Source organism: Mixophyes fleayi, chromosome 4 (genome assembly GCF_038048845.1).
Source record: "Mixophyes fleayi isolate aMixFle1 chromosome 4, aMixFle1.hap1, whole genome shotgun sequence".
Taxonomy (NCBI): Eukaryota; Metazoa; Chordata; class Amphibia; order Anura; family Limnodynastidae; genus Mixophyes; species Mixophyes fleayi.
In genome coordinates, this window is record NC_134405.1 from 7,245,807 (window position 1) to 7,267,365 (window position 21,559).

Below are 21,559 nucleotides of genomic sequence, written 5' to 3' on the forward strand. Positions count from 1 at the left end.
ATTTACAGTGTATTGTGAACACCTCACAATATAGTTATTAGTCCAAAACGTTGCAACAAGGTATCTTTCTGGACTGCGTAGAGGAGTGGGTCACCACAATATATATTAAAAACCCTGAACTTTTATGAATCGCACCAATAAATGTACCTGGACTGCGTAGAGGAGTGGGTCACCACAATATCTTAAAAACCCTGAACTTTTATGATTCGCACCAATAAATGTACCTGGACTGCGTAGAGGAGTGGGTCACCACAATATCTTAAAAACCCTGAACTTTTATGATTCGCACCAATAATTGTACCTGGACTGCGTAGAGGAGTGGGTCACCACAATATCTTAAAAACCCTGAACTTTTATGATTCGCACCAATAATTGTACCTGGACTGCGTAGAGGAGTGGGTCACCACAATATCTTAAAAACCCTGAACTTTTATGATTCGCACCAATAATTGTACCTGGACTGCGTAGAGGAGTGGGTCACCACAATATATTAAAAACCCTGAACTTTTATGATTCGCACCAATAATTGTACCTGGACTGCGTAGAGGAGTGGGTCACCACAATATATTAAAGTGTCAGAAAGAGAGAGAAGACACAGGAGAGGAGAGTTGTAGCTGGGGACCTGGGGTGGAAGCTCCCAGGCTCCCCCAGCATTGCCTGGAAGTCTGAGCGTGGTGACTGAGCCAGGGCAAGGAATGTGTGCCCTGGATGAGGGGGAGAACTCCATGCCACTATAGTGAACCCAAGAGAGAGGGGGACACTGCACATGGAAGAGGCCCTGGAGTGAGGGCTGCTACAAGAGGCATGGTAGCTGTAGTGTCAGATCCTGAGGCTGAGAGTACACAGAGTGACGTGTCAGAGCACAGGAGACATTATCCCCGCAGAGGAGGGATGAGCTGCAGTTGAGAGGTATGTTGTTGAAATAGGACATGCACACTTTAACAAACCAATCATTTCAGCGACAGGGCCTACCAAACAACTTTGACTGAAATGATTGGTTTGTTTGGGCCCCCACACCAAAAAAGCTATTCATCTCTCCCTGTACAGACTAAACAGGCTCTACTGAGGCAAGATGTCGTCCTCATCCTCAACCTCTGATTCCTCTCCCCCTACAGTGTCTACTTCCTCCTCATCACACATTATCAATTCGTCCCCGCTGGACTCCACAACCACAGGTCCCTCTGTAGTATCTGGAGGGCAGTGCTGTACTTCATTGAGGAATTGATTATTCATTTTTATAAACATCATTTTTTCAACGTTGTGAGGAAGCAACCTCCTTCGCCGCTCACTGACCAGGTTCCCCGCTGCACTAAAAACTCTTTCCGAGTACACACTGGAGGGGGGACAACTCAGGTAAAATAGAGCCAGTTTGTACAGGGGCTTCCAAACTGCCTTTTTTTCCTGCCAGTAACAATATGGACTGTCTGACATGTCTACTTGGATGGTGTCAGCAAAGTAATCATCCACAATTTTTTCTATTGTGACAGCATCCAATGCAGCGAGAGTAGACATGTCTGCAATGGTTGGCAGGTCCTTCAGTCCGGACCAGATGTTATCAGCATCCCCGCCAGTGCCTCTTTTGGGAAAACTGAGCTTTTTCCTCGCAGCCATAGATGTGGAAGAAAATGAGGGTGGAGCTGTTGGCATGTCACGGTCCTCTTCAGAGGACAATCTCCTGACCAGCAGGTCTTTGCACCGCTGTAGACTTGTGTCCGCCGGAAACAGAGACACAACATACGCTTTAAACCGAGGATCGAGCACGGTGGCCAGAATGTATTCCTCTGACTTTAAAAGAGTGACCACCCTCGGATCCTGGCAAAGCGTACGAAGGGCTACATCCACAAGAGCTACATGCTTGCTGTAATCGCAATGGCTTACCAGCTCCTCCCTCACTTTCTCCAGCTGCTTCTGCAACAGCCTGATCAGGGGAATGACCTGACTCAAGCTGGCAGTGTCGGAACTGACTTCTCGTGTGGCAAGTTCAAATGGCTGCAGAACCTTGCACAACACGGAAATCAGTCTCCACTGCGCTTGACTCAGGCGCATCCCCACTCCTTTGCCTATGTCGTAGGTGGCTGTGTAGGCCTGAATGGCCTTTTGCTGCTCCTCCATCCTCTGCAGCATATAGAGGGTGGAGTTCCAGCGCGTCACAACCTCTTGTTTGAGGTGATGGCAGGGCAGGTTCAAGCTTTTTTGATGTGCCTCTAGTCTGCGGTAGGCACTGGCTGAATGCCGAAAGTGTCCAGCAATTTTGCGGGCCACCGCAAGCATCTCCTGCACACCCCTGTCACTCTTGAGGTAATGCTGCACCACCAAATTAATGGTGTGGGCAAAACATGGGACGTGCTGGAAATTGCCCATATTTAATGCCCGCACAATGTTACTGGCATTGTCTGACACCACAAATCCCCATGAGAGTCTAAGTGGGGTAAGCCACTGGGAGATAATTTCCCTCATTTTCTCTAATATGTTGTCAGCGTTGTGCCTCTTATTAAAGCCTGTAATGCACAATGTTGCCTGCCTTTGCATGAGCAGCCATTTTGTAGATGCTGCTACTGATGCAGCTGTTGCTGTTGCTGCGGAAGGGGATGCATCTACCCAGTGGGCTGTCACAGTCATATAGTCCTTCGTTTGCCCAGAACCACTTGTCCACATGTCCGTGGTTAAGTGGACAGTGGGTACAACCGCATTTTTAAGAGCACTGAGGACACTTGATCGTACTTCTCTGTACATTTTTGGTATCGCCTGCCTAGTGAAGTGGAATCTCGAGGGGATTTGGTACCGGGGACACAATACCTCCATCAACCCTCTAAATCCCACTCCACTGATGGCGGACACCGGGCGCACGTCTAACACCAACATTGCAGTTACAGCCGCAGTTATACGCTTTGCAATAGGGTGACTACTATCGTATTTGGTGGTCATGGCAAACGACTGTTGGACGGTCAATTGTTTGGTGAAAGACTTAGCGGTCTTACGACTTCCCCTCTGGGAAGATGACCGACTAACAGCAGCAACAGCAGCAGTGGCAGTAGTAGGCGTACCGCTGCAGGATTCCTCGGATGAATCCCGTATTGAGGAGGACTCAGTCTGGCTGCTGACTTGGGCTGCAGGACTGAATCTGATGGAGATTGTGGAGGAAGTTGACGAGGAGGGTGTTGCTGGTGTGTATCCAACTGGACCACGGGATTTAGGTGTCCCTGTACCGATGAGGGTCCTAGCCCCAGTTCCTGAACTAACCACTGAACTATGAAGGTTATTCAGGTGACGTATAAGGGAGGATGTTCCTAGGTGGGCAAGATCCTTACCCCTGCTTATTTGAGCTTTACATAAGCTACATATTGCCATACATTGGTTGTCTGGATTTGGATAAAAATAACTCCAGACCGAAGAGGTGCATTTTTTGGTCTTCTGACCAGGCATGACGATGGGCTTTTTCATCCCATGGACATCAGCTGTTTCCCCCCCTGGTGCCTCATTTACAATAACCACATCACCATCCTCATCATCAAGTTCCTCCACAGCGCCAGCTACATCATCAATAGCCTCCTCCCGAGCCACCTCTTCCCGTACAGTGATGGGAAGGTCAGGCTTGACAACCACCAACACCCTTGGACTCGCCTTGGGGATTTGTGATAATTTCTCTTTAGAAGGCAGAGTTGTTTGCTGTTTTGTTGCTGACAGCATAACTCTCTTCAATTTTTTGTAGGGGGGGGGGAGGAGGAGGAGGGCTAAGATCCGTGGGTGAAGCTGAACCACTAGTCATGAACACGGGCCAGGGCCTAAGCCGTTCCTTGCCACTCCGTGTCGTAAATGGCATATTGGCAACTTTACGTTTCTCCTCAGATGATTTTAAGTTTCTCTTTTTGCTACTTTTTCTTAACTTGGGCTTTTTGGATTTTACATGCCCGGTACTACGAGATTGGGCATCGGGCTTGGAAGACGACGTTGATGGCATTTCATCGTCTATGTCATGACTAGTGGCAGCAGCTTCAGCATTAGGAGGAAGTGGGTCTTGATCTTTCCCTACTTTATCCTCCAAATTTTTGGTCTCCATTATATGTAGCACAAGATACTGCAGAATGTGTGAACTTGGTAATATTGCAGTACCAATGGACTTATACTGCTGGATTGGTTTTGCAAATTTGGTTATAATTATTATTTTTTATTTTTTTTTTAAATTTTTTATTTTTTTTTACTTTTTTCTTATTTTTAAAAAACTTGGGAATAGTGGGGAAATAACTATGCCCTTAGAAGCACAGAGCACAGGACACAGCACCACTGGACTGAACAGGACACGGCACAGGACCCAGCAGCACTACGGAACTCAGCAGGACAGAGCACAGGACACAGCACCACTGGACTGATACTGCAGAATGTGTGAACTTGGTAATATTGCAGTACCAATGGACTTATAATGCTGGATTGGTTTTGCAAATTTGGTTATAATTATTATATATTTTTTATTTTTTTAAATTTTTTATTTTTTTTTATTTTTTTTTTATTTTTTAAAAACTTGGGAATAATGGGGAAATAACTATGCCCTTAGAAGCACAGAGCACAGGACACAGCACCACTGGACTGAACAGGACACGGCACAGGACCCAGCAGCACTACGGAACTCAGCAGGACAGAGCACAGGACACAGCACCACTGGACTGATACTGCAGAATGTGTAAACTTTGTAATATTGCAGTACCACTGGACTTTTACTGCTGAATGTGTGAACTTGGTAATATTGCAGTACCAATGGGCTTATACTGCAGGATTGGTTGTGAAAATTTTGTGGTAATTAAAAAATATTAAAGTAGTTTTTGGTATTTTTTAAAAAAACTTTTTTTTATTTTTTTAAACACAGGGGAATATTGGGGAAATAACTATGCCCTTAGAAGCACAGAGCACAGCACACAGCACCACTGGACTGATACTGCAGAACACAGCACAGCACAGCACAGCACAGCACAGCACAGCACTAAACAGCACAGCACAGCACAGCACTAAACAGCACAGAACTAAACAGCACAGAACTAAACAGCACAGAACTAAACAGCACAGAGGACCACCTAACACACCCTCCCTCTACCCTGATCAATGCCCGAGTGAAGATGGCGGCGACTAGCGGGGAATTTATAGGATCCGAGTATCGCGAGATCCGACAACGGGATTATGAGTCAGAGCCTCAGTTTCACTTTTGAATTTGGCGCCAATACCCGGATCTGTCTCGGATCCGACTCGGATCCGCAACGTTCGGGTGGGCTCGGATTTCAGAAATCCGAGTGCGCTCATCCCTAATTGTATGTAACCTTCCAAAGTGTATTTTGCTGACTGACGCCAGTGACCTATACAAGTGTCAAGAGTCTTTTGAAGGTAACCAGGCTAGACAGATACCATCTCTGAGAGCTCCAGAGTTGGGTGGATAGTCCAGCCAGTCGAGCAGAGGTGAGAATCATGTCCTCTGAGAGGCCAGACATATATCTCAGGGATAGATAACTCCCTTGGAAAGACCTGTGTCATCCTGGGAATCAACCTGCCCTGACATTGAAAGAGCTAAATTCCAAAGGTGGGGCTGAGAGCAGTGCAAGAAGTTAAATCCACTGCCTGACCTGATAATGTTGTTCATTTTCTCTGAGGAGACCTGTCAAGGTAGAAGTGTGCCCTTAAAGTGTACTGCTCTCACGCCAACACTTAGACTAGGAAGTTAGTGACTCTGGTTTTATTTCCTATTTTATTTCTAAAACTTATTTGTGCAACTTATTTTGTATTTCTTGTTATTAACTGTTTTGCAATTAAGCCTTGGAAACATTTTTTGGATTAAATAAATTTGATCTAGCACAGTGGATCCCAAACTTTCTCAGTTCAAGACACCCTTAGGGTATGCATAATTTTTTAAAAGGAACCCCTAAGCCAGAATAATTACCAAGTAGTCCCCTGACTTGCTTACCACCAGCCTTGGCCGCGGCACCCGTTTGGGAACCGCTGATCTAGCATATTCTCCACGATTTTGTGTGAACTTACGAAGCCAAGTGAGTCTCATGCTACACGTGTATGTGATTTAAGTGTATAACATTAATAAGTGGTTTGGTGAACATAAGGACTCCATAGTAAATCCTTTGTGGTGGCAGAAAAGGTGTATTCATTGGTAAGTGTCCAAGGTAACTCCAGTCACAGCCAACTGTTTCAGATTGCTGTATCTGAGACAGGCTGGACGTTCATGACACTATAGTATATCATTTTCATTGGTTTCTTTACGACTCTGCTCTTGAGGAACTAACCTAGGAGATCAGTGCTTCAGCTTAAATGCAACAGATGATAAAGCTCCCGTAATGGTATGGGAGGCTTATAAAGTCACTATTATTAGAAGTTCTCTAATTAATGCAGCCTCTGCAAAATATATCACTGAATATCGACGTCAGTGACAAGCTGCAGGAGAGAAGAGGATGCTGGGTCCCGGCACCGCGCGGATTGGTAAGTTTATGTGTTCTTTGTTTTTTTCTATGGCTGGCTAACGGCAGAGGGGGCCGAGTGAGAGGGATCGTGACAGAGGAGGGGGACAGAGGGCAGAGGATGGGGACAGAGGGCAGAGGATGGGGTCAGCGTGAAAGAGGAAGGGGACATTGTGACAGAGGAGGGGGACAGAGGGCAGAGGATGGGGACAGAGGGCAGAGGATGGGGACAGCGTGAAAGAGGATGGGGACAGCGTGAAAGAGGAAGGGGACAGCGTGAGAGGGCAGAGGAGGGGGACAGCATAGCAGAGGAGGGGGACAGCGTGACAGAGGGCAGAGGAGGGAACATCGTGAGGGGGCAGAGGAGAGGGACAGCGTTCGAGGGGGCAGAGGAGGGGGAGAGCGTGAAAGAGGAGGGGGAGAGCGTGACAGAGGATGGGGACAGTGTGACAGATGGGGACAGCGTCACAGGGGGCAGAGGAGGGGACAGCGTGACAGAGGGCAGAGTGACAGAGGGCAGAGGGACTGGATGCAGAGGGGGCATAGTGTCTGGATGCAGAGGGGACAGTGTCTGGATGCAGAGGGCCATTATTGTATACAACTAAATAAGTTTTTCTGTCCTCACCTAAATACTTATTTAATTTTTTTGACCCAACTACTACTTAAATAGGACTGCCCGGTAATTATTTTGGAGGGGTGCCTTGAAAAAATTATGGAGACTCTAAGGGTGCCGCGAACTGCAAAAGTTTGGGAACCACTGGTCTACTGCCAAAATTCTTCCTCCTCCTGGTCACAGTCCTGTTGGCCTCCCATCATCAAACAATCTAATCAGGCACATTATTGCTGCAGCCAGCTGCCAACTTGAGGCTGGCTGGAAATCCTCTACCACAACCGCACAACAGGTGGGACTCCGTAGGCTGTGGTACACCTATTCTCTATAACAATTTTAATAAACAAAAGACAATGACAAATACAAAAAAGATATTTAAAAGCACTAGACCAAGTACAGATTATGGCACTGGTGACCGTTGCCTCCTCTAAGTACAGATGGGAGATGAGTCACAGAATGTGGGTGGTGTTTTGGATCCCCCAAAAAAGATGGAAGTGGTGATGTTCAAATACTTTTTCTATATTCTTGTTTCAAGTGTTTATAGCTCTTTTGTCCATATCGCTCTTTTACAGCTTTTATGGCTACTTAAGCTCTTTGGCTTGGTTTAGTAGCTCTTATTACCTTTACTATTAGATTGTGTAAATGTTGGTGTTAGATGTCTTTATTGTCACTTATACACAGTCAGCTCCACCTGATTGGGGCCAGTGATCTTACAAGAGCTGATGAGGATCAGGGAGATGTGTGGTGTAAATGTGATGGATAATGGGAGCTATCTAACCAGTGGGTAAAACAATAATAATAATATATATAATGTGCTGATCTGAGGAGGATCTTTCTTTACCTCCACTTCATACAAAGAAGAAACCTCCAAATACCGAGAGACTAATATATTATTATAGAGAGATATTACCTCCGCCTTGTACAAGGCCCGGATGTTGTATATGGGCCAGGTTCTAAGATGGCGTCTGAGAGAGCATGTAGCCACGCCCCCTGTGACGCGCCACTGGGTATTATATATCTGTAACACCAATACAAAGTATTGGAGACTACGATAAAATGGCCGCCGCTGTCCTGCACTGAGGACAATACAGTAATAGGAGTTATTTAAAATTGTTAAAAGAAAACCATAGAGTTCCCTCTCATCTGTGTCGCATACACCTCCCGCTATTCCCCCCTCCCCTAACCATTAAAATTTACATGCGGCCATTATCCGTAGTCTCACAGACACACTATTAGTGTAAGAGAAGTGACGCTAGACAAGGGGGCGTGGCCACATCATCTCTCAGACGCCATCTTACGCCACGGCGAATGAGAGAGCCTGTAACCACGCCCCCTTGTCTAGCGTCACGTGTGATAGTTACACGAATATTGTGTCAGGAAGAATAAGCAAAAATGGCCGCCGCTGTTCTATAATGAGGACAATGTAATAATAACTATTTATTTTGGTTGTGATTAAAAGGTTACATTAATACAACAGAGTCCCCCTCATATCTTTCCTACACACCTGTATCTATACCCCCCTCCCTCACACATTTACAGTTGCACTCGGCCATTTTTCCGTAGTCTCCTATATACTATATTGATGTTAGGACACTGCAAAGGGGGCGTGGTCACATGGTCTCTCAGACGCCATCTTACCTGGAAGCTACATCCGGGCCCTGTACAAGGCTGAGGTAATATCTCCCTATAATAATATATCAGACAGCGGGAATTACCCCCATAGAGTTACCCCATGTTTATGTGCAGCCTCCCGGCGATCAGGACTTCATACATGCGGCTGAGCTCTCACATCAGCTGCTACATAATCCTCATTGTGCTCCTGCTGCAGTCAGCAGAAGGCTGTTAGTAATAGCAGAGCTGGTTATTATAATGGCAGAGCTGTGAGAGACTTAATACCCAGACCAGCTACACCCCATACACCACAGAGGGGCTCACACACCATGACTAGCCCCCATCCCCCTCCTTCTACCCCCATTACCCCACATCCCCCCCTACTATCACCTCCTACCCAACCACCCCTCACCAAGTGTCACTAACACATAGCTTGTCTAGTGCTGGAGACTAGTCCCCATCCCCCTCCTTCTACCCCATTACCCCACATCCCCCTACTATCACCTCCTACCCAACCACCCCTCACCAAGTGCCACTAACACATAGCTTGTCTAGTGCTGGAGACTAGCCCCCATCCCCCTCCTTCTACCTCCATTACCCCACATCCCTACTACTATCACCTCCTACCCAACCACCCCTCACCAAGTGCCACTAACACATAGCTTGTCTAGTGCTGGAGACTAGCCCCCATCCTCCTCCTTCTACCCCCATTACCCCACATCCCCCTACTATCACCTCCTACCCAACCACCCCTCACCAAGTGTCACTAACACATAGCTTGTCTAGTGCTGGAGACTAGCCCCCATCCTCCTCCCTCTACCCCCATTACCTCACATCCCTCCTACTATCACCTCCTACCCAACCACCCCCTCACCAAGTGTCACTAACACATAGCTTGTCTAGTGCTGGAGACTAGCCCCCATCCCCCTCCTTCTACCCCCATTACCCCACATCCCCCTACTATCACCTCCTACCCAACCACCCCTCACCAAGTGCCACTAACACATAGCTTGTCTAGTGCTGGAGACTAGCCCCCATCCCCTCCTTCTACCCCCATTACCTCACATCCCTCCTACTATCACCTCCTACCCAACCACCCCTCACCAAGTGTCACTAACACATAGCTTGTCTAGTGCTGGAGACTAGCCCCCATTACCCCACATCCTTCTACCCCCATTACCCCACATCCCCCTACTATCACCTCCTGCCCAACCACCCCTCACCAAGTGTCACTAACACTTAGCTTGTCTAGTGCTGGAGACTAGCCCCCATCCCCTCCTTCTACCCCATTACCTCACATCATCATCATCATCATCATCATTTATTTATATAGCGCCACTAATTCCGCAGCGCTGTACAGAGAACTCATTCACATCAGTCCCTGCCCCATTGGAGCTTACAGTCTAAATTCCCTACTATAGACACACACTCACACACAGACAGACAGAAAGACAGACAGAGAGAGAGAGACTAGGGTCAATTTTTTTTTTTTTTTTTGATTGCAGCCAATTAACCTACCAGTATGTTTTTGGAGTGTAGGAGGAAACCGGAGCACCCGGAGGAAACCTACGCAAACACAGGGAGAACATACAAACTCCACACAGATAAGGACATGGTTGGGAATCGAACTCATGACCCCAGTGCTGTGAGGCAGACGTGCTAACCACTACGCCACTGTGCTGCCACATCCCCCTACTATCACCTCCTACCCAACCACCCCCTCACCAAGTGTCACTAACATAGCTTGTCTAGTAATGGAGACTAGCCCCCATCCCCCTCCTTCTACCCCCATTACCTCACATCCCCCCTACTATCACCTCCTACCCAACCACCCCTCACCAAGTGTCACTAACACATAGCTTGTCTAGTGCTGGAGACTAGCCCCATCCCCTCCTTCTACCCCCATTACCCCACATCCCCCTACTATCACCTCCTGCCCAACCACCCCTCACCAAGTGTCACTAACACTTAGCTTGTCTAGTGCTGGAGTGTCACTAACACATAGCTTGTCTAGTAATGGAGACTAGCCCCCATCCCCCTCCTTCTACCCCCATTACCTCACATCCCCCCTACTATCACCTCCTACCCAACCACCCCTCACCAAGTGTCACTAACACATAGCTTGTCTAGTGCTGGAGACTAGCCCCATCCCCTCCTTCTACCCCCATTACCCCACATCCCCCTACTATCACCTCCTGCCCAACCACCCCTCACCAAGTGTCACTAACACTTAGCTTGTCTAGTGCTGGAGACTAGCCCCCATCCCCCTCCTTCTACCCCCATTACCTCACATCCCCCCTACTATCACCTCCTACCCAACCACCCCTCACCAAGTGTCACTAACACATAGCTTATCTAGTGCTGGAGACTAGCCCCATCCCCTCCTTCTACCCCCATTACCTCACATCCCCCTACTATCACCTCCTACCCAACCACCCCTCACCAAGTGTCACTAACACATAGCTTGTCTAGTGCTGGAGACTAGCCCTCATCCCCTCCTTCTACCCCCATTACCTCACATCCCTCCTACTATCACCTCCTACCCAACCACTCCTCACCAAGTGTCACTAACACATAGCTTGTCTAGTGCTGGAGACTAGCCCCCATCCCCTCCTTCTACCCCCATTACCTCACATCCCTCCTACTATCACCTCCTACCCAACCACTCCTCACCAAGTGTCACTAACACATAGCTTGTCTAGTGCTGGAGACTAGCCCCCATCCCCTCCTTCTACCCCCATTACCCCACATCCCCCTACTATCACCTCCTACCCAACCACCCCTCACCAAGTGTCACTGACACATAGCTTGTCTAGTGCTGGAGACTAGCCCCCATCCCCTCCTTCTACCCCATTACCTCACATCCCTCCTACTATCACCTCCTACCCAACCACCCCTCACCAAGTGTCACTAACACATAGCTTGTCTAGTGCTGGAGACTAGCCCCCATTCTCCTCCTTCTACCCCCATTACCTCACATCCCTCTACTATCACCTCCTACCCAACCACCCCTCACCAAGTGCCACTAACACATAGCTTGTCTAGTGCTGGAGACTAGCCCACATCCCCTCCTTCTTCCCCCATTACCTCACATCCCCCTACTATCACCTCCTACCCAACCACCCCTCACCAAGTGCCACTAACACATAGCTTGTCTAGTGCTGGAGACTAGCCCCCATCCCCTCCTTCTACCCCCATTACCTCACATCCCCCTACTATCACCTCCTACCCAATCACCCCCTCACCAAGTGTCACTAACACATAGCTTGTCTAGTGCTGGAGACTAGCCCCCATCCCCTCCTTCTACCCCCCATTACCTCACATCCCCCCTACTATCACCTCCTACCCAACCACCCCTCACCAAGTGTCACTATCACATAGCTTGTCTAGTGCTGGAGACTAGTCCCCATCCCCTCCTTCTACCCCCATTACCTCACATCCCCCTACTATTACCTCCTACCTAACTACCCCCTCACCAAGTGCCACTAACACATAGCTTGTCTAGTGCTGGAGACTAGCCCCCATCCCCTCCTTCTACCCCCCCATTACACCACCTCTAGATCCCACCAGGTTGCACCACTTCTAGATTCCACCAGGTTACACCACACCACCTCTAGATTCCACCAGGTTACACCACACCACCTCTAGATTCCACCAGGTTACACCTCACCACCTATAGATCCCACCAGGTTACACCTCACCACCTATAGATCCCACCAGGTTACACCACACCACCTCTAGATCCCACCAGGTTACACCACACCACCTCTAGATCCCACCAGGTTACACCACACCACCTCTAGATCCCACCAGGTTACACCACACCACCTCTAGATCCCACCAGGTTACACCACACCACACCACCTATAGATCCCACCAGGTTACACCACACCACCTATAGATCCCACCAGGTTACACCACACCACCTATAGATCCCATCAGGTTACACCACACTACCTCTAGATCCCACCAGGTTACACCACGCCACCTCTAGATCCCACCAGGTTACACCACACCACCTCTAGATTCCACCAGGTTACACCACACCACCTCTAGATTCCACCAGGTTACACCACACCACCTCTAGATCCCACCAGGTTACACCACACCACCTCTAGATCCCACCAGGTTACACCACACCACCTATAGATCCCACCAGGTTACATCACACCACCTATAGATCCCACCAGGTTACACCACACCACCTCTAGATCCCACCAGGTTACACCACACCACCTCTAGATCCCACCAGGTTACACCACACCACCTCTAGATTCCACCAGGTTACACCACACCACCTCTAGATTCCACCAGGTTACACCACACCACCTCTAGATCCCACCAGGTTACACCACACCACCTCTAGATCCCACCAGGTTACACCACACCACCTATAGATCCCACCAGGTTACACCACACCACCTATAGATCCCACCAGGTTACACCACACCACCTATAGATCCCACCAGGTCACACCCCATTCACGTTCCACATAGGGCTGATATCACTATCTCTCCGCAGGGCAGCAACCAATCACAGTTCCACTAATACATCCTCACAGCGCAGACAGTCCCTATCCTACATCTCCACGTATGAATATGATGGATTTATTATAGAGGGTGTTACAAGAAAGACAAAATGTAGGGGAATCTGCCCCCACGACAAGTGGGCTTTTGATCTCTGTTGTAGGGCCTTCTATTGGTAGCATTGTAAAGTAAATATCCTTTTATTGTTATTTAGTTAGCTTAGGGAAACAGTAAAAAACAAAAAGCATGAAAAAGAAATAATGTCCTGAAATATTTTGTGCACCTTGTCCACTGCTGGTACTTCCAATGTCATGATGACCAGAGGTTCAGAAGTCGGGGGTGGTACCTATGGGGTGGAGCCTGTACTTGAGTGGTTCTGCCCACAAGAGGAAGTCCACTGAACCTGGAAAAGAACAGTGACCAGCTTACTACATATATGCCAGTCTTGTGATCAGAGATTACTGTCACCCGATGTAGAGCCCCCTAGCAGGTGTCTCTACTCCTCGAGTGCCAGCTTGATGGCTAGGAGTTCCTTGTCCACTAAGCCATAGTTCCTTTCTGCAGACAGCATCTTGTGGGATTGGTATCCACAAGGGTGAATCTTCCACATGGTATCCCGCTGGGCTAGTACTGCCCCTGTACCAACGGCGGACACATCCACCTGCAGTATGAAGTGTTGAGAGGTGTCAGGCTGTTTGAGGATGGTGGCTGATGTGAAGGCCTCTTTCAGGTTATTGAAGGCCTGCACAGCTTCCCCATTGTTTATGATTGCTGCCTTTCCTGTTGAGGGATGTTATCGGGGCTACCACCGTGGAATAATTTTTTATGAACTGTCAGTAGTAGTTTGAAAACCCCAGGAATTGATGAGTGGCTCAGAGGCCAATGGGCAGTGGTCAATATTTGATGGCCTAGTGTTTACCGATCCATTTCCAGCCCCATGCCCAAAATAATATACAAGGAAAAGTAGAGAGCTCTGCTAAAACTGCATTTATCCAATTTACTGCATAGTTGGTTGGCTCGTAGTCATTTCGGCACCGCCGTCACTTGTTGCTGGTGGGTCATGAGGCAAGAAGAGAAGATTGAAATGTCGTCCAGGTAGACTACGACACATGAGTACAGGAGGTCTCTGAATACATCAGTGAAGCAGGATACATTTTTAAGAATATGTCTCATGTTAAACAAAATGAGTCCAGGATGAGATTGGAGGAACCAAGTGTGCATAATAAGTGGGGTTAATCAAGTGCTTAGAAAAGCTCTGTGAGCGACATTTTGCCATTCAGGTTGTGGCAGCTTTTGGGTTATTGTTGTTGAAAACCCTTAGTCTGGGCTGCTGGGATGGGAGTCGGGGGGATGCCCAGTCTGGAGATAATGATTTGACCTTCATCTGCTAATTTTAGCATAAAGAGGCTTGGGGCTAGATTTACTAAACGGCGGGTTTGAAAAAGTGGGGATGTTGCCTATAGCAACCAATCAGATTTTAGCTGTCATTTTGTAGAAGGTACTAAATAAATGAAAGCTAGAATCTGATTGGTTGCTATAGGCAACGTCCCCACTTTTTCAAACCCGCAGCTTAGTAAATCTAGCCCTTGGTGTCTGTTAGCACTTAAAGAGATGGAAAGGGAACTCACCATTTATATTTGTAGTTATGAGCTCATAGGATTTTGATGATCCCCTGCAGTTCATCTCATTTCAATTCAGTTAATTTCTTGTAAATTTTTAAAAGGTGTCAGATCTTGGAAAATTTAGATCCAGGGGTCCTTCATGTCAGTGACAGGGCGGTCATGGATGGCAATTGTCATTCTTTCTTTTCCTTTATAGTAATACAAATGGAGTCTAATTTCTTTGGTATTTTGGTCGGTGGGAGGCTTTACTCTCAGAGTTTTACGTTCTTTGTCTAGCACACTCACTGTCTCATAAAGATCAGGTGTCATACCCCAGGGGTCTTCAGTCCTACTAAACCGAGACCTGGCTCACTTACCTGACCGCCGGCGTCCTCTCTCCACTCCGGCCGGACGTCATCTGTGTAGCGGTCCTGTGCATGTGCAGACCCGATTTCTCTTTCAAAACTTCCCTAACTTTCTATTGGTCCTCCTCTGCTCTCCTATTATTTAAGGCACCTCCTTCCTCTATCCAGTGCCTGTTCTTTTAGGTCTATACCTGTTCTCTGCAGCCACAGTTCATCGCTTTTCAGTGGTAATACCCTGCAGCCGCAGCTCACCACTCTCCACCTTTCCAGTAGTCATACTGTGCAGCCGCAGTTCATCGCTTTCCACTATTCCAGTGGCTGTAGTCTGCACCCCGCAGGCTGTTGGGTGGTACTCCCAGCCGTCTGCAATCCTGTCGTCTTCGTCTGGTTCTGTCCTACCTCTGACTGTTTCCTGCTAAGCCTACCAAGTACTTTCTAAAGGGCCGCTAAACCCACACCTTCTTGTAAGTGTACAATGCATCTACCTCTACATAGGACTTACACTTATGTATTTGTCGTGTCCATGCGCAGTACGGAAATGTGTATTTTACTCCCAAATATCTGCACTTACAGCCAACTCTACCCTCTGTGTTTTATATTTTATATTTAATAGGTTACATGTGTATTCCTAGACCACTGAGCTGTGAAGAACCAGAGAATATTTTACTAGAAGTCATCTGAAGGTGAAACCTGTTCTGTATAAATCACTGATTCCCTGAGGATGGACAAGGACAGGAGTGAGAGGATATTAAATCTCACCCTGGAGATCATCTACCTGCTGACTGGAGAGGTGAGGTATTCTGGGAATGTCACAGTGACATCATTCATAACATTAATAATAAAACAGGGACATGACTGAAGAGGTGAGGGATTCTGGGAATGTCACAGTGACATCATTCATAACATTAATAATAAAACAGGGACATGACTGTTTTCTCATCTGATCAGCTGTAAATGAGCAGCAGGTAGACAGTCCCAGAATTGTCACACAGGTTGGGATTTATTGCTTTGGACACAGTATGTTGTTTTTTTATCACTAATACATCCACGAGACTTTGGGATTTACAGCTTTTGCTGCATTTTTATATGTGCTCTGTTTTTTACATTTCGTGGATGATTTCCACTTTCCAGGACTTTTAATATGCAAATTAGACAACAAATGCTTATTTTATACATACATCCCCTGACCTACCTGTCACTGTTTCCTATATGCACTGTCTATTAGAGTGTATACAGCACTTACCTCACTTACTACCTTCCATAGGTCGGCCATGCTGAGTCCTCTGACTACTACAAGCCCCCACTTCAGACTCATCTTACAGTTTGCAGTAATTTGTTTATAGCAGATGATACATCCGTGGGGGCCGGCTGTAGATAAAGGACTCGGATCGGTGGGACCACTGAATGTGGCCGGAGCTACAGGAGGTGTAAATGCTGTATACACTCCACTTTCCTGTATATAGGAAACAGTTACATATAGACTATTAGACCAATTTTTTTTTATTTTTTTTTTTTATTGAAAGCCGGTAACGTGCTTTCACCCAAGTGCTCGAAAAAAAGTGTAAAACTCAAAAATGTGCTCAAGGGTACAGTTCTAACCCTCCTCCAAAGAGAAAGGTTCCCTTTATCCCCGACCCCCCGGTGCCAGAAGGCCCCTTAGGGGAGCAAGGGTCTTCAGACCCCCTTCGTCTCATGGCTAGGGGGGTCCCTTTTGCCAAGGGTTCCGCCGAAGCTTTCCCCTTGGCACCGATATCTTCTGCCTCCCCCAAGGGGAGACCTCAGATTGTTCAGGGAGGTGGGAGCCACTATGACCACACCACCCCCCCTAGATCTTCGGAGATAGGACCCATAAGGGCTGCCATACCACCTCCAATCTGTGAGAAAAAAAAACATAAAAATAAGTCAAGTGACAAACTGAAGTAAGATAAATAAATTAGTGCCGTGCAAGACGGCCCCAGCCTCCCGGCCGAGATGTTTAAAAATTGTTCCTGCTTAGCCAGAAGGCCGGGGCAAGGAAGAGTAGGTAGCCGAAAGTGGGGTTTGCGCTCTGTGCCATCATCAAGTGAGGGTGACCAATCCCCAAGTGAAGTAAGGCACCCCTGGGTCACCACTCCAGGGGCTCAAGTTCCCGGTCTTTCGAGCTACCGGCCTTGTGGCCAGACGAAGCTTTCCCATGGCCCTTTCAGGTACAGGAATTCCCTACTCGGACAGGTACTCACTTGATCTTAGCCAAAAGGTCATTAGAACCAATATTGTATATTTTACACAAATAACCCCTAAATAAAATTCCAAATATGTGGATCTTCATTTACCTTTTTATTGATGTCTCTGTTATTACACAGGATTACACAGTATCGATAAAGAGACCTAGTGAGTGTGTGACACCCAGGATCCAACCCTGTGTGTCAGGAGGATTGAGCAGGACCCAGAGCCCCATCACGGTGCCTAAACCTCACTCACTGATATATGGGAGAAACAATGACCAGAAGATCCTGGAATTGACCAACAAGATCATTCAGCTGGTGACTGGAGAGGTGACTGCTGGGAATGGGACATTATACAGTAACATTAGGGGATGTGTCTGGGTGATGACTCTGTCATTGTGTATGTCAGGTTCCTATAAAGTGTCAGGAGGAGGAGTGGGATAAATCAGAAGGGCCCAACGGTCTGTACGAGGACGTGAGGATGGAGAATTACCGGCCTCTCACATCACTGGGTAAGAGGAGACTTTCATTTATTTTAAAGTGGAGCAGTTTTGAGGGCCACTTGGCTACACATCATCTGATAATCACATATAAGCAATGTACTCAATCACTGTGTGTTCCCTACAGATGGATCCAGTAACAGAAATACCCCAGAGAGATATCTCCATCCTCTTTATTCACAGGATTGTACACAGGAAAACCCCATTATCCCACAGGAGTATCAGGTAGATTTTAGGGTCTTATCAAAACCCAAAATAACTTTTCATTATATGATCTGTAAAAAAGCTGTGTGGCTCTTATACACTGATATTCTTCTGTTACATATAATTTTATTAAATCAGATATTAATTATGATATGTTATATTTTTTTGTGGGCTATTTAGGATGATGTCCTGACTGATATTAAAGTAGAAATTACAGAGGGAGAGGAAGAGACGTATGTGGGGGGTGATCAGCAGTGTAAGGAGGAGGAAATCCCTACAGATATCAGCACAGGTGAGTAATAAACACTTATTACAGAAAACAGTCACATATTCTGCTTATTCAGTCACTAAAACAATCATTTATTCTACACCCTCCTCTGTCAGTACTAACTAATGAGGAAAACGTATCTGTCCAGTTGGAGAGTCTGGAGCCACCAGTCCCTATTAGACTCCTCTTCTCCTTACATCATATCATTGTGTGCTACCAGCCCAGAGATCTGACCAGTCTCCTCCTCACATCATATCATTGTGTGCTACCAGCCCAGAGATCTGACCAGTCTCCTCCTCACATCATATCATTGTGTGCTACCAGCCCAGAGATCTGACCAGTCTCCTCCTCACATCATATCATTGTGTGCTACCAGCCCAGAGATCTGACCAGTCTCCTCCTCACATCATATCATTGTGTGCTACCAGCCCAGAGATCTGACCAGTCTCCTCCTCACATCATATCATTGTGTGCTACCAGCCCAGAGATCTGACCAGTCTCCTCCTCACATCATATCATTGTGTGCTACCAGCCCAGAGATCTGACCAGTCTCCTCCTCACATCATATCACTGTGTGCTACCAGCCCAGAGATCTGACCAGTCTCCTCCTCACATCATATCATTGTGTGCTACCAGCCCAGAGATCTGACCAGTCTCCTCCTCACATCATATCATTGTGTGCTACCAGCCCAGAGATCTGACCAGTCTCCTCCTCACATCATATCATTGTGTGCTACCAGCCCAGAGATCTGACCAGTCTCCTCCTCACATCATATCACTGTGTGCTACCAGCCCAGAGATCTGACCAGTCTCCTCCTCACATCATATCATTGTGTGCTACCAGCAGAGAGATGTGACCAGTCTCCACCTCACATCATATCATTGTGTGCTACCAGCCCAGAGATCTGACCAGTCTTCTCCTCACATCATATCATTGTGTGCTACCAGCCCAGAGATCTAACCAGTCTCCTCCTCACATCATATCATTGTGTGCTACCAGCCCAGATATCTGACCAGTCTCCTCCTCATGGTGTGACAACAGCATGAATATTCCACCCTCAGATTTATATTATCACTGTAATACTAATGTAGAATATGAAATTATTTTCCTCAATGTAACATCACATACACCCCATCACAAAGTACACTTCACACTCCACCTTCTCGCACACACCGGTCATTGCACAATAGCTCCCCTCCAATCTACATGCTTGGATGCTCTGTATCGTTGCTTTTTAGTGTGCTGATCTGACTGTACTGTGCTTTGCCCTTACACTTTACTTTGTGCTGTTGCCCATCTGTGCCCTGCTCTATTCTCCTACTCTGTCCTGATGTTCTACTCTGCTCTGTGCAAGGATGTGAGACCTAAGAGTAGTGTAAACCCATATCTAGGACTCACTGCTGATTTAACTCACATCTTCTATACTTTTGAGGCTCCAGTGTTTGTATGTGAGGGCAGTGACTAGTTGGACTATGTCCCCGGCTAATGAGTCTTCCTGTTCTAGGAAGCTGCTGGGCAATGTGTATACTTAAGAAATGTTACTCTCCAATGTCCAAATTTTGTCTGCAATTGTCCAAGTAGGATACAATCTGTGAGTCACTGTGGCTGGGTTTATGCACTGTGCTTGGTAATGCAGTTCTCTAATTATAATGGTGCTTATAGTCTGCAAACTGAATGAAATAGCTAGATATTTCCGTATGAAAATGACGGGCATTATTATATGTTAATCAATGTAAAATAAAATGTCTATTTCCATACATATATTTTATTTCCAGCAGATGGATGCGAACACAGGAATATCTCAGAGGGAAAATTAATTTTATCTACAGATTTTGAAATAGAAGATAATAACATTACACATGATTCTCCAGGAGAAAACCCCACTGCCCTAAATGTACATCCAGTACTCCACAGAGCAGATAAATCATCTGATCCCTCTAATCATGAGGAATATCCTCCTGATCAGATAGATATTGTTACATATAGTACAGCTTATAGAGATGATAATATATTTCCATATCCTGAGCGTGATAAATGCTTTATGGTTAAGTCGTCTCTTCATAAACAGAGAATTCACACAGGTGAGAAACCGTTTACATGTTCTGAGTGTGGGAAATGTTTTACATTTAAATCACATTTTGTTGAACATTACAGAACTCACACAGGTGAGAAACCATTTTCATGTTCTGAGTGTGGGAAATGTTTTACACATAAATCACATCTTGTTGAACATCACAGAACTCACACAGGTGAGAAACCGTTTACATGTTCTGAGTGTGGGAAATGTTTTACACATAAATCACATCTTGTTGAACATCAGAGAACTCACACAGGTAAGAAACCATTTTCATGTTCTGAGTGTGGGAAATGTTTTACACATAAATCAAATCTTGTTGATCATCAGAGAACTCACACAGGTGAGAAACCATTTTTATGTTGTGAGTGTGCGAAATGTTTTACAGATAAATCAAATCTTGTTAAACATCAGAGAACTCACACAGGTGAGAAACCGTTTACATGTTCGGACTGTGGGAAATGTTTTACACATAAATCAAGTCTTGTTGATCATCAGAGAACTCACACAGGTGAGAAACCATTTTTATGTTGTGAGTGTGGGAAATGTTTTACACATAAATCAACTCTTGTTAAACATCAGAGAACTCACACAGGACAAAAGCAATTGTATATGAAATAAGTATGCTGTGATACTCCAAATATTTTAAAATCAGTCGATAATATTAATGTTGATTAAAACTTTGGTCTGTGAATGTAAATATATATATTCTATAGACAAAAAAAACCTTACGGTCTAACATGTCCGATTAAGGTTTCCTACACATCATCTAAAATTGAAAAAATTGTTGCAATTTCATCACTTTTTGGCATTTCGGTGGAAGAGTTTCAATAGTTTTCTTGAATTTTAGATGGTGTGTAAGCAACCAAATATTCCATAGACAAAAAATCCTTATGGTTTAACATGTCTAATTAAGGTTTGCTTTACTTAGACATCATCTAAAATTTAAGAGAACTATTGAAACTCTTCCACTCAAACTCCAAAATGCAATGAAGCCTTAATGGACATGTTCCTTGTGTAATACAGACATGGTATGTCATCACATCCTGTGGTTAGCTGCAGATTCAGCACTATCATGGAGTCAGATTTCTGTCACTCACACAATACAGACATGGTATGTCATCACATCCTGTGGTTAGCTGCAGATTCAGC

General features: G+C 46.2%; 4 protein-coding genes across 10 annotated transcripts in view; 1 reads left to right on the forward strand and 3 right to left on the reverse strand.

Annotated features, from left to right (window-relative positions):
* LOC142150999 (uncharacterized) overlaps window positions 1-21,559 on the reverse strand; it is a 510,250-nt gene that overhangs the window by 317,615 nt on the left and 171,076 nt on the right. The gene's annotated exons all lie outside the window — the stretch shown is intronic.
* The window catches only part of LOC142151006 (oocyte zinc finger protein XlCOF8.4-like), a 393,475-nt gene that overhangs the window by 272,540 nt on the left and 99,376 nt on the right, over window positions 1-21,559 (reverse strand). The window lies entirely within an intron of this gene.
* LOC142150984 (uncharacterized) overlaps window positions 1-21,559 on the forward strand; it is a 343,002-nt gene that overhangs the window by 205,022 nt on the left and 116,421 nt on the right. For 3 of the 5 annotated variants that reach the window (XM_075206216.1, XM_075206215.1, XM_075206218.1), the window contains 2 exons: window positions 17,988-18,085; window positions 18,245-18,356. In XM_075206216.1, coding sequence (XP_075062317.1) covers window positions 17,988-18,085; window positions 18,245-18,356 — 210 coding nt within the window. Of the gene's footprint in view, window positions 1-15,748; window positions 15,947-17,498; window positions 17,691-17,769; window positions 17,873-17,987; window positions 18,086-18,244; window positions 18,357-21,559 lie in introns of those variants that run through there. The other 2 variants (XM_075206217.1, XM_075206219.1) reach the window with 2 other exon arrangements.
* The window catches only part of LOC142150982 (uncharacterized), a 206,489-nt gene that overhangs the window by 20,398 nt on the left and 164,532 nt on the right, over window positions 1-21,559 (reverse strand). The gene's annotated exons all lie outside the window — the stretch shown is intronic.